The sequence below is a fragment of the Oryzias melastigma genome, linkage group LG14 (assembly GCF_002922805.2).
Source record: "Oryzias melastigma strain HK-1 linkage group LG14, ASM292280v2, whole genome shotgun sequence".
NCBI classification, from domain to species: Eukaryota; Metazoa; Chordata; class Actinopteri; order Beloniformes; family Adrianichthyidae; genus Oryzias; species Oryzias melastigma.
Genome location: NC_050525.1, coordinates 26,436,055 through 26,453,495, shown reverse-complemented (window position 1 = coordinate 26,453,495; position 17,441 = coordinate 26,436,055). Strand labels below are relative to the sequence as shown.

Genomic DNA, 17,441 nt, shown 5'->3' with positions numbered 1-17,441 from the left:
ATGCTGCAGCTCCCGAGCGCGGTGAGGCACAGCAGAGCTCCACGCCGCTGCCTGCTGGGTTACACCGTTTATTTAGCCACAAAATACATATAAAAGTGTTAAATTCTCAGCATTCTTACTAGTTAACAGCTGGGTCGTCTCATGCACGTGTAAAACTCTCTCACACCAGGAGTTAGACGGAGACTCAAGGATGTGCATTCACACTAAACAAGCAGGGTGGGGCTTATTTTTCTACTGTTTTCTAGCTCACATCTGCTACCTACAGTTGGAAAAGATATGGTGCCAAATCTGATGAATCTGGTTCCACGTTTTTTTTCTCAGATTTATTCTGATATGTGAAATATTTGGAGTCATCAAATTCTGTCCGGACACAAACTGCAGTTATTTATTTTTCCTCCCTGATCAATTTTGTTGACAGGTGGCTTCACGAAATATCAAAGTTGATCGTCATATTGGGTATCCCAGGACTAAATTATTAGTACTTTAAACATTTACTACGGCTGGCAGCAGTTAGTTTAAGATGAAAAAGATTGTTTATTAGAAGCATATTTGCATTTGTAACCCTTCCGCTCTCCTTAGTTTGTTTACATTAAAAGTGGGGTCATCTGGACCCCCCAAGACAGTGCGCTGAACTTTTTTTTATCTTTGATTTTTAAGTTTCACTGATGTCTATGACAAACATAAAATCCTGTCCACCTTTGTCATGGAAGAAATCACATATCAATATGTGGTTGGAGTCAACTGGACCCCAAAGAGAGCGGAAGGGTTATTAACAAAAATTGAATGATTCAACATGTTTTAGCTCTCAGATTCTCTGCTTGTGGCCCCAAAGGATGGTTTTTAGTAGCTTTCAAGTATTTTTACATCTCTACATGTTTTTATTATTAATTGATTTGATTTACTTTTATTGTATTTGTGGGATCTGTATGTCTTTGTTTTTTTTTAAGTTTTCTATTTTATGTTTTCTTGTCATTTTTAACTAATATTTTTTATTATTATTTATTTTATTATGTGAAGCACTTTGAGACACTTTTTATCAGGAAAAATGCCATATTACCTCACTTGTACAGTGTCCTTGAGAGCTTTGAAAAGCGCTTAAATAAAATTAGGACCGCGAATTGATTAAAAATATTTAACTAATTAATCGCAAACTTGGAAAAAAATTAATTGTGATTAATTGCGATATTATTTTTTTTTCACAGTATTTACTCACTACTTATTGTCTATGAATAATCACAATATGAAATAAAACACATTTAGACTGTTTATTTTTAATTAATGCTGTCAATCGATTAAAAAATTAATCAGATTAATCACACATTTTATCTGACAATATGGAGCTCTCTATTTTTCCAATTTTTTTTTGAACAAGAACAACAAAAACAAATGAAAAAATAAAAAGAAACAATGAAAATTATCCCACAAACAATCTTTTAAACAAAAACAGGCCAGAGAGAATTTTTTTCCTTCATTTTCATCGTCCGAAATGTTTAATTTATCAAGTGACCATCGTATGAGCCTGAACCCCGAAAAGATTGTCTCTTAGCGACGTGTAATTACATTGCTTTGATAAATATTAACGCTTTAATTATTTTTGATTAACCCCCTGCGTTAACATGTTAAAGTTCACAGCCCTAAATAAAATGCATTTTGTCTTATTATATAGATACATTTGAATTTCAATTAAAGTGACATGAAAGTAAAAAAAAAAAAAATCTGGTTTCTTGTGCGCACTGCTCAATATCTGGTGCGCACAAGAAACACGTTTATTTTTGTTTACTTTAATTCAATGTCACTTGTTTTGTAAAACACAACTTTTCCACTGTTTGTTGATGTTGTATTGAGCCTTAGGAACATTTTTTTTTTTTTTTGACTTTTCTCGATTCTTTTCTGTTGACTCAGTGATCACGTTTTGCCTAAAGACCCTCTCCAGCTATATATATATTTTTATTGTAAAATCATTCCCAGAAGTCTTTTTCAAACATCCAAACTTCATTCGTTCCTGATCCAACACGATTGGATTTAAAAAATACTAAGAAATGCAGTTTTTATCTTAAATTATTTTTTAATGTTCTCCACAAACATGAACATGTTAAAAATGCCAAAAACATTTTTTAATTAGTGTCTTTAAACTTTTAACTCATCAGAAGAAAATTAAATTTCTTTTAGCTTTGACGATTTTTTCCCCTCATTTTCCCTGAAAAAAAAGCAAATGTTTCTGCTCAAACGACCCTGGAAATACTCATTTAATGGATGAGTTTTTGACAAGCCAAATGGAGTTCCGCTCTGAAACGGCAGTGATTTCACGCTCATCCCCAGACCAAACGGCTGCTCATCTCTTCCCAGTCGATCCGGTCAATAAAGGCCAAGGAGCTGCGGTTCCACACCGCCGGCTTTTGCCAATTTTGGAGGCTCGAAGACGCCGGAAAAGAACCTTCAATCTGAATGGAAGAGAAACAGACGGACATTTAGGTTTTGGTTTAGAACGAGGTCTGTAACATCATGTGGCTCTTTTATCTCTCCATGGTGGATCTCTGGATGAAGAAAAATACAATTATAGTAAAGATTACTTAGTTAGGATTTATTGTGGGAATGCTTATAACTATTCACACTATAGAGATTCTCCTGCTCCTTTCTTTTGGCACGGAAAAACTCAATCACACTTTAAGGAATTTCAGCAATCTTGGTATCAGAACATTCAGCTTTTTTACGATGTTGCTGCTTGTATTTTTGGTATTTATAAACTTTATAGTTTTTTTTTTAAATATTGAGCAAAATAAATGAATGAGAAAGTCTTCAAATTTCAAATTTTTAGGTAGATTAGCAACAAACCTTAAATACATTCATGGGCATGTTTTAATCTTTTATAGAACATTTAAAAAAAAAATTGGAGTTTGGCTAATATTTCAACAACATGCTAACTTTTTGGGCTAATTTATCGTCTACTAGAGTTTTTAGGCTAATTTGAAATTTAGCTTCTATTTTAGCATCATGCTAACGTTTTTTATCAATGTAGCTTATTGAGGAATTTTAGACAATTTTGGAGTTCAGCTAGTAATAATGCAACAAGCTAGCTTTTTTGGCTAATTTGGGATCTGCTATAGTTTTTTATGCTAATTTAGAGTTTAGCTTATATTTTAGCAACATGCTAACATTTTTGACTAATTTAGTTAACTAAGGAATTTTTGGCCATTTTGGAGTTCAGCTAGTAACAAAGCAACAAGCTAGCTTAATTGGCTAATTTGGCATCTACTAAAGTTTTTAATGCTAATTTGGAGTTTAGCTAATATTTTAGCAACATGCTAACATTTTTTTTACTAATTTAGTTAACTGAGGAATTTTAGGCTATTTGGGAGTTCAGCTAATAATTAAGCAACGAGCTAGCTCTTTTGGCTAATTTGGTAGCTACTGAGGTAAAAGGTAAAATGTTTTTAAAAAAAGACATTTTGAGAGATGCTAGGTTCTTTTTAAATTTTTGCTTTTGTTCTTGCCCAAAAATAGACATAATTCATGTTTATTTAAAAAAAAGAGGTAATGAATGCAAATCCAAATTTTTTAAAGGCTAAAGTAAATGTACGCGGCTCCTTCTAGGTTTTGATCAGTAGAAAACGAGTCCAAATGGCTCTGTAACTGTTAAAGGCCGACTGCTGTCTTTGAAGAAGACAGAAAGGTTTCTGCTTTACTACAGCTGTTATTTTCCACTTGTTTAAGGAGCAGCTTTGAGGAGATGTTTGTCCTTTCTGATAACAAAAAACCCTAAAGAAAAACTGCTTGATTTGTTTTAAACAAATGTTTTACACTTTGGGATCTACTTTAGTTTCTGGTGAGAACGTTCCCCAGCAGCCAAAATGTCAGGAAGCATTTCCCCCTCAGTGATCCATGCATGTGTGTTTTCCTCGGGCTTTGACCAGCGCTCCCTCCTGGCACCTCCAACCCTCTAATGGGGAGCAAGAAGCCGGGGAGGGACGGTCGAGGTGGAGAGGGAGCCAGGTTGCCAGAGCACAGGTTAATCCACTAATTGGGAGCAAAGGGAGACAGGTTGCCAGATTGCAATGGCCACCAGGAGGGGCCGTTTAAGGAGGACATCTGTTCCTGCTGGAGAGCAGCCGCCCTCGCAGCTCCCGAGCTTCCCGCTCTAACACTCCTCGTCTTTGTACACAAATCGGACGCTCCCCTCCCCCACGTCTGCCGCCGCATACGGCTCGGGAAGCCCGGCTCCCCCGACTGGACCAAAAGCCGGGAACCGGCTGGAAAAGGATGAAAGCTGTGGAGGAGTTTGCTTCCACTCAGCAGCGTGCCAGAGACTCGGAGCCAGCAACGAGCCGGCCAGTTTGTGCTTCAAGTCGGCAATTATCAGCAATATGTTCAGTCACTTCAGATGGTCTGAAGCTCCACTCTTCAGCCGGGAGAAGCTCCGCTTTAACCGGAAACTCACCGAGGAGCTCCAGCTTTAAAGTTCACCAAATCTTCCTTCTGTTGAAACAACTTCAGTTCATTTTGATCTATTCGAAGCATAAATTAACTTTTTTTTGTGCTACTTTTCATTAAAATTACATTTATTTATGAAACAAATAAGAAAAAACTTGGAAATACTTTTAGCATCTAAAGTCAATTCCAATGTGATAAAAATCAATAATAAAAAATGTGTGAAATGTGTGAAAATGCATTGAGAGTTTGTTTAAAGCAGACAGAATCGATAATCCTGATTATAGCATGGAAATTTGACTTTTTAAAATCTATTTTTGTTTGATTTTCCACATTCGATGATTAAATAATTCTTGTAACTATTAAAAGTATTTTTTTTTACCTCCACCTTTCTGTTTTTTGGGTCGCCAAACTCTGAACTGTCTTATATTTTGTCAGTTTTCTCTCATGCAAAACAAAAAATAACGTTAAGTTAAAGTCCAACTCAATTCATTTCTGTTTTAGAATCGTTCCCAGTCACCTTTTAATTATGATTATGCTGTTTTTAGACAAGATCAAATGTAAAAACCTGAGTTGTTTTCTAGGACGTATTTTCTGTGGTGCGGAAGTAAACCTCTGCTCATATCCCATCATCCCTTTATTTACGCTCTCTCTTGCTAGCTTACAGCGCCTCACAACCCTAAGGTAATATTTGCGATTCAGCAAAAATAGGAAGCAACTTTGGAGCTATCCAGTCGTACAGTTTTGATCCCGATTCCTGCATTGGCGAGGATGCATGAGAATGGGGCGGAGCAAATCGACTTAGGCCTGCCGACACAGTTGGTGTGTCACAACCCGAGCTTTTTCAAACCGCCGGTTTTCATCTGCTCTGATCCAACATCATTTGAATAAAGTAATACACATTTTAATTTTAAATTAATTTATAAATGGCCTCCATCATGAGAAAAATGCTACAAGAACATGTTCAAAACACGATTTTCACTGGAATGGGTCTTAAACATTTTGTAGACTCAAACAAGAAAATTAAAAACTTCCTCCTCAAATATTTCTAGAAGTTTCAGAATTTAATTCATGCACAATTTTCTTATTTTTTACTAACATCCTGCAACTAGTTAGACTCCAAAACTGAATTTGAATGTCTCATAAAGTTTATGAAATGTTAAATTTGAAAATTTAAATGGAAAATTAAAGACATACAAGAAAAGAAAGGAAAATTAGATAAAAAGTTTAAAAGTTTCCTTTAGAGTCAGACCAATTTTTCCTTAAAATATGTGACCAGAGAAAACATTTGGGATATTTTTCTGTTACACTGATGTCACTATGGGTTCTTATGGGTTAACACTGACATGTGCAGTTTGTCATTAACAGCCGCAGCGCCCCCGTATGACATTGATGGAAACTGCAGGTGGAATTTGTCTCTAAATTTGATAAAAAGTTTGTTTAAAAAAAAGAAACATCCTCTGTGTTCCTGTCTGGAAGTTGTCTCTTGTTATTTTCCTGTGTATTTTTAACTGTGTTGTGTCTTTAAAATCCATCCAAACACAACAGCAGTTTTATCCGAAGTGATTCTCTGTGAATGAAACGTTTTACACATCTAGTTTGGTTAATTATGAGGTCAGATCTCAGATTTTTTCAGATTTTGGCTTTTATAATTATAAATATTGTGTATTTCAGTAGGAAAGTCTTTCAGCCCCAGACCTCTGCTCAGTCTTTAGTCTGAAATGTGAAATCTGGTCCATCACAGAAACGAGATGGAAAAACTCCTCTGAGTTTTTTACGTCTTTAGATGCAAAAAAAACCCCCAGAAAATCTGGATCTAAACTGCATTTTCTGACTGTGCTGCGCCCATTTCTCCTTCATTAGCTCCCTCAGACTGATTCTTATGATCTTCCTGGAAAACCTGAAAAACTTCACGACTTTCCCACATTTGGGACAAAAAAAATCAGCAGTCTGTTATTTTAGGACTATTCTTCTGATTTAGGGAGAGCTCAGTTCTCCTCACAAATGTTTCTGTGAAACAGCAGCTGCTCTGACCGAAGAACTGAAGCTTTTCCAACGTCTTCTCTCCATCAGGATACGCCATCCTGCAGGCCATCATGGAGAAAGCCGGACAGAACAACTGGCAGGTCAGCGCCATCTGCGTGGAAAACTTCAACGACGCCAACTACAGGCGGCTCCTGGAGGACCTGGACCGGCGGCAGGAGAAGAAGTTTGTCATCGACCTGGAGGCCGAGAGGCTGCAGAACATGCTGGAACAGGTGATGCTCAGCTGGGATGTGGGCGGAGTTTATCTGGTTTAAACTTCCCGTAGATCATTCTTTGGAGGGTCTGTATCATCCAGCTATAGAAAAACATGCTGTTTGTTTGAATACAGAGTTTTTAAAAAGTTTTTTTCTGCTCATTCTGAGGTTCTTGTCAGTTTCCTGCATCTCTGCTCACACAGACAGAACTCACTCTCTGAAGACTGCTCTTTAAAGTCACTTTGTTTAACCACAGCCGAGGTTGTGAAGCGAGCGAGCTCTTCAGACATTCATCAAGGATGAGAGGAAATTGAGCAACAGGGAAACAAAGCCACTAACCTTGTTTCTGCTGAAGCAGCGCTGCTTAAAACAGCAGCTTCTAAAGGAAATTCTTATTCTGGTCCTAACGGGCGGATACGGGTAAAATGGGCAAATCTGTACAAGGAAATTTAAGTAGTGATGTTATTAACTTTTTTATGACTTGAATTATTATTATTATGACTTGTAATTAATTAATTTGTTTTCAATATAACCTAAACATGCTGTGAAAAGCCTAATTTTATTTAAATATATGGCATTGTGGCGCAGGAAAAGATCAAAATACAACTAAAGAAGTGGATTTATGAAGTTTTCTTATTATAACAAACTTTCAACATTTTCTTTTACATCATCAAGGTGAACTTTTTAAAATCTCGAACAATTAATAAAAATTAAAAAAAAACCTTAAACATTAGGTTCACATTTCTCTAATTTAACACATAAAAACAACAGGAACACTTTGGAAAAATCCCCAAAACATTGACCACAAACTTTGTATTAGTACCATAATATGCATTTTATGCAGTTTTTCAGCCTTTTAGTGTTGTTTAACATGATGAGTGTATGCTCTAGCGTGCAGTCTCACTGTGAGAAATTGAACAATCAGAGTGTAGTTTGTGTTTACATCCTACTGACGTCCTTAGTATCATTTGTGAGGTGTCGGTATGGAGCCAGTATTTACACTCAGATAACTAGAGTGCTCCGTAAAGACGGCATCACCTGTATGTCATAAGTATGTGTAACTTCCATTATGAATACACTTCTCACACGCTTGACAATGGTACGTTACATTTTCCTGACTTCTCTTGAAGTGTTCGTATGAGAATGCAACCAAAAGCACTCAACACCTTTTAGAGATCATCGTACGACTGAGGCATTAGTTCACGTGTCAAAGTCAAGGCCCGGGGGCCGGATACGGCCCTCCAGATCATTTTTTTTTTTTGTTGTTATTAATGGCCCAATGTAAACTTGTGCTTATTTCTAATTTGTGTAATTTTTGACAAAATATATTTTTATGGAGAGTAAAATATTGAAAGTTATTTGAGGTTTAAGTTGATTTATTCTGGAATAATATTCCTGCCTTTTTATTATTCATAACTATGTTAAAAAGTTACCATTTTTAGATTTTAAAGATTGACAGCTTTTTGGACTGCTTTGGCATTTACTATGATTTTGTAGACTATTTTGGAATTTAGCTATTTCAGCTACATGCTAGCTGTTTTGGCAAATTTAGGTTTTTTTTCAGTTTTTTAGGCTATTTTTAAGTTTAGCTATTTCTTCCATTACATACTAGCTGTTTTGGCTAACCTAGGTTTTTTTTTAGGTTTTTAGGCTAATTTGGCATTTAGCTAATATTTTAGCTGGCTATCAGCTTCACCGTTTTCAGTTATCAGCTTCAGTGATTTCAGCTAACAACTTCATCGTTTTCAGCAATCAGCTTTTGCATTTTTAGTTATCAATTTTCAGCATTTTCAGCGGCCAAATTCAGCTTACAGCATTCACTCTAGCATTATCACAGGTAATGCTATTTATCTAGTTCATAATTATGTTAAAAAGTTACGGTTTTAAAGTTTAAAACATTTATTTTAGTGTTAAATAATGTTTATCCTGTTCGGCCCGTGACCTAAGGTGTGTTTTGGATTTTGGCCCCTGTGTGATTGAGTTTGACACTCCTGCAGTAGTTCCTGGATTTGTCAACCTTTGACTTTAATAAAGTTTGAGTTTCTATCTTCAAACTCGGGCTACCGAAGAACTTCCTTGATAAGAATATTCTTACAAAGCAGAAAATAAGACCATTTCTCTTTAAACAAGAATCTTTCTACTTTAGGATTCAGTTCTTTGCAGTGTGACTGAGACGTTTTCTCTGCTTCACTTTTATCAGTAAAATCTGCTGCAGAGTTTTTATTACAAGTAATGAGTCCATGATTCTAATGTTCCAGTACATGTTAGTTTGCAGGTTGTGGTTCTGCTAATTGGGAAGTTTTTACCTTGAAAAGTGTTTTTTTTTTACGTTTTGGCACAAACACACTCAGAATGCGATGGCGCACCTCCTCCTCCTCATTCCTCTTGCTCGTTTTCATCCCTCCATCTTTCCCCGGGGCGACCGGTGTCTCTGTACATCTTCAATTATTCAGAAAATCTCTACTCTGACATCTGTCAGACTTCTAACACTTTACCTCGCCGACGTGAGCGCGTCTTCTGGTCCTTCCTCCCTGCGTCAGGCCGGTGGTGTGCGAGCGCTCCTGCTTCACTCGCAGCTCTTTCCTGCACCAACATCTGCTGGAGCCTGTTTTTCTTCCAGAAGACAGCCTTCATGTGCACATCTCCACAAATAATCTCCGTGAATGTATAATTGGCCCTCATTAGCGGCTGATTATCAACATCAAGGTCAGTGGATGTCACGGCTCTGAAGAAACCAGATGTTGACTGTCAGGAGGCTGAATGTAAACCTCTGTGCTGTGAGGAGAAGCTGCACGTCTCTGAGATGAAGATACAGACATGGTAGCTCTCATGAATGGAAAGCAGGTGATAAAACCTTCTCAAACAGATGTCGTTCAGGGCCGTTTCTAGAGTGGGAACAAGGGGGGCCCATGACCTAAACCAACCATTAAAAAACATTCTGGAGGATTTCTTACTGACAACATCCCAGTAGGAGCCACTCAGTCTTTTCTCACCCTTTAGAAAAAGAAGACACTCATTTGTAGTTATAGTATTGTTACTATTATGATAAATACATTTGTTTTTCCAAACATAAATGAAGCAGAAACTTAAAGAGAAAATAGACTTTAAAAAAAAAATGAGTTGGTTTCTATTCTTTCAAAATAAGACATCATGTACCACATGAAATCATCCTAATGCAGGGAATGCAGTAGTAGGTAGTGAAGTGTCAGTAGTGATGAAAAATAAACACACAAAACCAACGTTTGTGGTGGATCTCAACCAGAAATTCATAAATCTAAATAAAAAATAAATTAACCAGAGCTAATGAAGTGATTTTTATCATGTTTTTCATAATTAAAATTCTTGATTTTTTTATTTTTTCCCTATGTTCTTTTTTATAGGATTTTCAATAGAAAAAAAACAGAATTTACATTCCACTCGAGTCAGCATTTAAAATCCTTGATTGTAAATTCAAAAATAGAAAGTGCACCTTAAATTCTGGTTGTTTACAAACAAACTGCCAGATGGATCGTTGGAGCATTATGGGTAATGTAGTCAAGATCCTGGTGTAATGATACGTACTGTACTTCAACTGTTTGTGAAGTTGATAAAATTTGACTTTTATTACCTTTTTTGCTTAATAAACTTAAAAGATAAACCTAAAATATGTTACTTTTTCTAACTAAAAATATTGTATTTTTCTTTAACCAGAAAGCAACAATGGAGGGGTCAAAGAGCCGGAAGTTGCAGACCGCTGACCTAAACCATTTATCACTTAAGAACCCACTTGTGCAGAAACTGTGATTGGAAGCTGATCAAGAAAATCCATCCATATTTCCATAAATGCCTCAAATATAAACCTTCTAAATCAATCATTTTCCTGTCTCTTCTCTCTTGTTATGGGTCCAAATAACTTATGAAAACACAATAAATAACCTCCAGAGGTTGACTTCTCCTCTGAATGTAAGAACTGTGTGAGCTCTAACTGTGTATTCACATGTACAAAAACTACAAAATACAAAAAATACAATTTAAACACACGCAACTTTAAAATTACAGCAGCTTAAAGCTAACTACACATACAAATCTCTAAAAACTACACTTACAGATTTCTGTGAACTGGTCAATATTTTACTCCAATGTCAGCTATAAAAATAAAATACTGTACAAAGGCTTTAAGATATTTTACCATAAATATCAATAATTATGGGGATTTACTGTAAAATGCAAAGGATTGTTGGAATTTATCCCAGTTACTGTGAATCAGAATTCAGTAAGAAATACGTCCACCAAAATATGCCTAATCACTAACAACTGCTTTATTATTATTTTTTCTCAATCTACTTGGACTAAATACAAAGCGGCTGATAAGAAAACTCTGATGTCCCAGCATTCTAGCAGCATTCAAACGCATCATTTACACTCAAATCTTGGAGACGAGAAAAGACTCAGATTTGTGTGTAAATGTGTAACGAGCGATTGGTGCGTACTTTATTAAGATTTATATGTGTAGTTAGTTTTAAGCTGTTGTAATTTAAACTTGTGCCTGAATATAATTGCATTTTGCAATTTTTGTACATGTGAATACACAATTGGAAGTACATATAGTTCAGACAAAATGTATGAGTTACAAATCAAAAATTCGGATCAGATGAGTCTATTTTCTCTCCATACAACTTCAATATGTTACTGTGTCTTCATAGAATAGCAAATATTACCGTTTTTATTTAGATATGATCTTAATCCTTTTGCATTTATGCAATCTTACGCTACGTACACACCAGAAATAAGACGTTTAAGAGCGTGCTAAGAATTTAGCACACAGCGTTTGGAATTTCACAGTTTCATGTTATCCTGGTTGGAAGAGGTTTGGTCTGAAATGTGGTGAATTTTCTCCAGGTTGTTTCTTTCACAGCTCTATTCAGATAAATAAAAGTCATAGAATTCCAGTTCTTAATTCTCGTCCTGGATCAATTTTCAAACGGTTGGTACTTCCAGGTTTTTAAACGGTTGTTACCAAACGTTACTCCAGAATTTGAGTCTCTGATTGGTCAAAGTTTCACTGCTTTCATTTTTAGCATGTCTTCAACGTTTTGTATGTAGAGCCTAAAAACAGACTTAAAAACTTGCGTAGCGACGCACGAACACAAGAGTTCTGAACTCAGATAGTTATAAACTCTGCATATGCAGGTAAGTTAAACTCACATGCATACTCATGTTTACACAGACTTTTATCAGAAGTGGTCATTTGAAAACACGTTTCTGAGCCCGGTTTGAACGTAGAATTAGAATAAGTTCAAGCTACTATTGAAAGAAGTTTATTTTGTGCCCAAACAGATTGTTTTAAGTCCATATTTTTAGGAATTTTGTCAACATTTGGAACTAAAGCACATAGAAACCAATGGAGGTAGGACAGTGTACTAGAAAATCTTTGTATTTGCTTATTGATGCATGGAGTTATAGAATAGAATAGAATAGAATAGAATAGAATAGAAATACTTTATTCATCCCAGGTTGGGAAATTAGGCTGTTGCAGCATCAGGCCTCCCCCGTGGCATTTCAAACACGAAGCTCTGCTACCTTTTTATTTCACATGTTCTTGATTGTCGTAACTTTTTTATTAAATATTCTTCTGTAGTTCAAGTTATAAACTGACCAATCAGGTGCCTCAGTAAAAGTAGGTGGAGCCTGCTAGCCCTCACATCCAACATTCAAAACGTTCCATGTAGCTTGTTTTCAAGTGGTGGGGGTGTGGCCTCCCCACAGGCTCACTCCTGACTGGCGAGAGTGGTTACTATAGAAACGTTGACTCGGACCAATCACTGCTTACTGACGACTGAAATGACTTCAGCCAGACGTAAACCCTGTTCTATGGATGACATCACACTCACTCAGTCCAGTACTCAGATACTGTCAGGGGTTCTGCTGCAGAACTGCAAAGTCTTCCTAGAACTTCTGGATTCAGATGATGAGGGGAAAACTGTTGGATGTTTGTGTATCAGTTTTAGATACAGAAGTTTTAATTAAAGGGACTGAAGATAAAGAATTTCGGTTTTTGTCTCCACCAGGAGATTGTAACGATAAGTGGTTAACGAAAAAGAGAATGCGTTGGCCTCTTTTGGCTCAGAAACCTTAAAATAAATAAATAAATGTCGGGGATTTACAGATGTGTATAGGTGGAACTGATGTTTGCAGCCGGGAGCATCAGCCGGACCTGTGATCCGCCTCTGTGGGTAATGAGAGGATTATGGACTCCTGTCAGGAGCTCCGGGGTTCCTGGAGAGTTCTGTGTTTGTGGAGATTTTTAAGTTGTTTCACAGAAAGTTTGAGCAAAAAACTGCTGCTGCTTTGGGCTCTGAGTAAATATATATTTATATAAAAATGTCATTTTGAGTCATCAGTGATCAACTCTAGAGGGAACCGACCTTCAGATGGGATTGAAAGGAGAGGGGCATCATGGGAGTTATAGGCTGCTGCCTCTCTGCTCTGGTTTGGTTTGATTAGACTTGATTGTCAAGTGTTTATTTATAAATAAAGTTTAAACTTTTAAAGTTTCTTTTTTGCTCATCACAGTAGTTTTTATGTGTTGAAAAGCAACAAGAATTTATGTCTGAACTCATAAATAAATATCAAAAACCGTAACATTAATCAACAGTTTTTATCCTCTCATGAATTCTATTTTTTTATCAGAACTCACAGATTTTAATAAAAATAAAACTTATTCTTTAAGTTACTCCGTCTGTTATTCCTCACTATCTGATGTCTATTAATTTAATTTCAAAGTAAATTACTTTTTGTAAACAGTTCATCCCAATAAAAATGGTTAAAAATATTCCAAACATTTTAAGGGAGTTTTAATTAAATCTTCAGCAGCTTCTATTGGAACTTTTTCTACAGACGAAAAGAAAAAATAGTCCGGTTTTTAATCTTTTTTTACATAATTTTGGTCTTTTTAAAAAAGAGAATTAATACAGAAAAATGAAAAAATTCTACACTTCACAGATCTATGACGGTTCTAATCATATTAGACTCTGAAGAATCAAACCATAGAACTTGTTCCTGAGGAACCAGCGTCCTGCACATGTGTGAGGACTAAAGCGGAGTGTGAAGTCCATCTCTCTCTGTCTGAGCTCTGAGCGGCGGCGCTTCCTAATCTGATAAATGATGACGGCTGAGGAAATGTGCTCAGTGAGTCACAGCCAGATGATGCCGGAGCATCCGTCACGCTCGCTGATGTTGGGTCGGTGGCAAAAAAGACGTTTAGGAACCCAGCAGAGGCGCCAGGAAAGAGAATGAGGGAAAAAAATCTCATTTTGTTGTTTTCCTGCAGAAACCTTAAAGCTGCAGGAACGGCTCAGAGTTTCATGTTTTTATCTAAAAGGCGGGAAACCAAAAACAAAGCCTGACTGACTGCAAATCTAAGCTTTAAGAAAAGTTTTTACATAAAATTATCTTTAGATTTCTTTTAGATATTGTCCTGTTTAAATTAACTCTCAGAAAGTCTGAACTTTATTTAGTCCATGAAGGCTTTTATTAATCAAATCAACTTTATTAAGAAATGCTTCGGTTAAAAAAACAAAAATTTGGGGTTTTCAAACTCTTAGTCAAAATAACTATTGGTGTGCATATATATATATATATATATATATATATGTATATCTACAGTGGTGGACAAAAGTGTTGGTACCCCTCAGTTAAAGAAGGACAAACCCACAATTCTCACTGAAATCACTTGAAACTTACAAAAGTAACAATGAATAAAATGTTTTTGAAAATTAAACAATCAAAATCAGCCATCACTTTTGAATTGTTGATTAACATAATTATTTAAAAAAACAAACTAATGAAACAGGCCTGGGCAAAAATGATGGTACCTCAATAAAAGATTGAAAACCATTTGACCAGAGTGACATGATTAACTCAGGTGTGTCCTTTAATTGACATCACAGGTGTTTTATTTATTGTTACTTTTGTAAGTTTTGAGTGATTTCAGTGAGAATTGTGGGTTTGTCCTTCTTTAACTGAGGGGTACCAACACTTTTGTCCACATCTGTTTATATATATATATATATATATATATATATATACAATACGGTACATATCATGTGGGCGATAGAAAAGTGTCTATGGTGCATTAATAGTTAGCATTAATATTTCTCTTCTATCGTTTATAACCTTATTTGATCAATTACTATGCCAAATTTATCATTAAATAGTCCGAACCTCATCAGTGTACACAATAAAATTATAATAGTGAAAATAAAGACAAATTAATAATAGATTATTCAAAAAGAAACTCCGTCTTTTGTTTTTGGAACGTAAAACTGTTTTATATTCTTTGATTTGATTTGGTTCCATTTTGGATTCAAGATGTCCGATGCGGAGCAGAAGACAAGAATATGTAAGCTACGCTAGGAGGCTAATCCCGCGCCGAGGCTAACACAACAAACCTTCTAACACTCAAGAAGAGTCCACAAAAATGAATTTATGAGATTACAAAAAGATAGAGATAAAGAGATAAGAGAGATAAACCAAGCCGTGGAAAAGAGCTGTAACAAGTATCCGAGAACTCGGATTCTTGTGATCTGCTCCTGAAAATTTGAGAATGAATATTGGCGACGTCCAAATCACAGATTTACGATCTTTATAAATTTGGTAGAGTATAGTAAATTATCATGTTGTAAAATATTGTTTGATCTGAAATACAGAATAATGTTGGATTTTAATTTATGTACTACAACAAAGCTGAATGAGCAGCGCTCTTGTCACCGGAAGTAAACAAATCTTCAAAATAAAGTGTCAGTGGAGCTTCCTGTTTCCAAGTAAAACAACTTTTTTAATAACTAAAAAAAAAAGACTGTATTGATTTATATTGTGATGAATATATCGTTAATGTGATATAAAATAATTTATATCGTGATATAAAATTGTTTCCATATTGTCCAGCACTTGTGCCACTTTTCAAAGATTTTAAAATCCCTGCTTGCAAATCTAAGTTGATTCCCAAGTCCTTAGATTTATTTCAAGTCAAGTCTCAAGTCTTTCCTTGTGACTTAGAATCAAGTTCCAAATCTTTTGTTATAACTTCAAGTCAAGTCTTTAGCTATAGGTCAAGTCTGAGGTTGGATGAAACAAAGTCTCTAGTCTTAAGTTATAATTTTAATTCTAGTCTCATGATAAAAAAATACATTTTAAATTATAAAATGTGATTCAGTATCAGATTTCTTTGTCTTTACAGTGGAAAACGACTTTGTTGTTTTTGAGAATTTTAGTTTAGTTTTTTTTAGATTTAAAACAGTTTTCATTTGAAAGTATTATTTACTGAATTTGTGCTAAAATAAAGCACAAATTTGTGAATTTGATGAGAAAAGAATTGCATGAATCCCTTCAGCATCTCTCCTTCAGCAGAACCTGACCCAAACCCTGAAAGGTCAACACATGAGTCTGTCTGCTGTTTTGAGAATTGTTGAAAAATAGACGAATTACAGTCTTCTTAGGAGAAATCCTTCTAAAAGCTGAACACTCAATCTTTTTTTAATATGATGGAACTTTCCCCAGATATTCAGAACACTTTTGTCTTGGTTTACCGTCCATTTTACCTGTTCTCCCAGCAGATCTGGTCTTTCAGACGAGCGTTTCTCTCTGTGGTTTCAGCGTTAACTGGGACTGTCACGTCCCTTAGAGCGGGATATGTGAGGTGACCGCCTTTTCATTCATCTGACGTTCGATCTCCTGCACATTAAACCCAACGGACCCCGCGTCAACACATGTTCACGCCTGTCACATGCATCACCTAATGTAATTAAGGCTTGCTATGCTGTAATCCAGTCGGATTAACGTCCAGATCTGCTCTGTTTCCTCACAGATCGTCAGCGTCGGAAAGCATGTGAAAGGATACCATTACATCATGGCCAACCTGGTGAGGAGAAACACTATTCCTTCTTTGAATCTCTTTAATCTCTTGATACTTTAACTGTTTTTTTTCATGTCAAACGTCTCAGTGAAGCGATCAAAACTGAGGTAAAAAAAGCCAGAGACACAAATGTTGTTACATATTTAAAAGTTAAATATGAGAATAAATAAATACATTTACAGGAATAGAATGACACATTTTTTCACATTTTTACCAGAATTAAGTCGTAATTGGAAAAAAAAGTAAAAAAAATGCTCGAGAATAGCTTTAAAATTATAAGAAAGAAGTTGTAACTTGATGAAAATAAAGTAGTAAAATCATGAGGGACAAAGTCAACATTTTTAGAGAATTAACTCATACATTATGAGTAAAATATTTATATTTTATGATAAGAGTTATAATTTCATCCATCCATCCATCCATTTTCTTGACCGCTTCTTCCCTTTCGGGGTCGCGGGGGTGCTGGAGCCTAACCCGGCTACTGAAGGGCGAAGGCGGGGTACACCCTGGACAGGTCGCCAGTCTGTCTCAGGGCCTCAATCACACACACATACACTCTCACATTCACACCTAGGGGCAATTTAGAGTCACCAATCAACCTATGATGCATGTTTTTGGACGGTGGGAGGAAGCCGGAGTCCCCGGTGAAAACCCACGCATGCACGGGGAGAACATGCAAACTCCACACAGAAAGGTCCCAGCCGGGATTCGAACCGGGGCCTTCTCGCTGTGAGGCAAGAGCGCTAACCACTGCGCCACCGTGCAGCCCGTTATAATTTCATAAATTATAAATTGTGAATTAATAATATTGAAGTAGTAAATTTATTGGTCATAAGATTGTTTACTAAGAAAACATAAACAGCCTTTTTATTATTTATAATTAT

General features: G+C 35.9%; 1 protein-coding gene across 6 annotated transcripts in view; it reads left to right on the top strand.

Moving 5' to 3' along the window:
- Positions 1-17,441, top strand: part of gria4b (glutamate receptor, ionotropic, AMPA 4b) — a 166,448-nt gene that overhangs the window by 84,470 nt on the left and 64,537 nt on the right. For all 6 annotated transcript variants that reach the window (XR_004949060.1, XR_002918622.2, XR_002918621.2 and 3 more), the window contains exons 4-5: positions 6,499-6,683; positions 16,510-16,563. Coding sequence is in view for 3 of the 6 variants with exons in the window: in XM_024266175.2 (XP_024121943.1) it covers positions 6,499-6,683; positions 16,510-16,563 (239 nt within the window). In the remaining 3 variants the exon portion in view is untranslated. The remainder of the gene's footprint in view (positions 1-6,498; positions 6,684-16,509; positions 16,564-17,441) is intronic.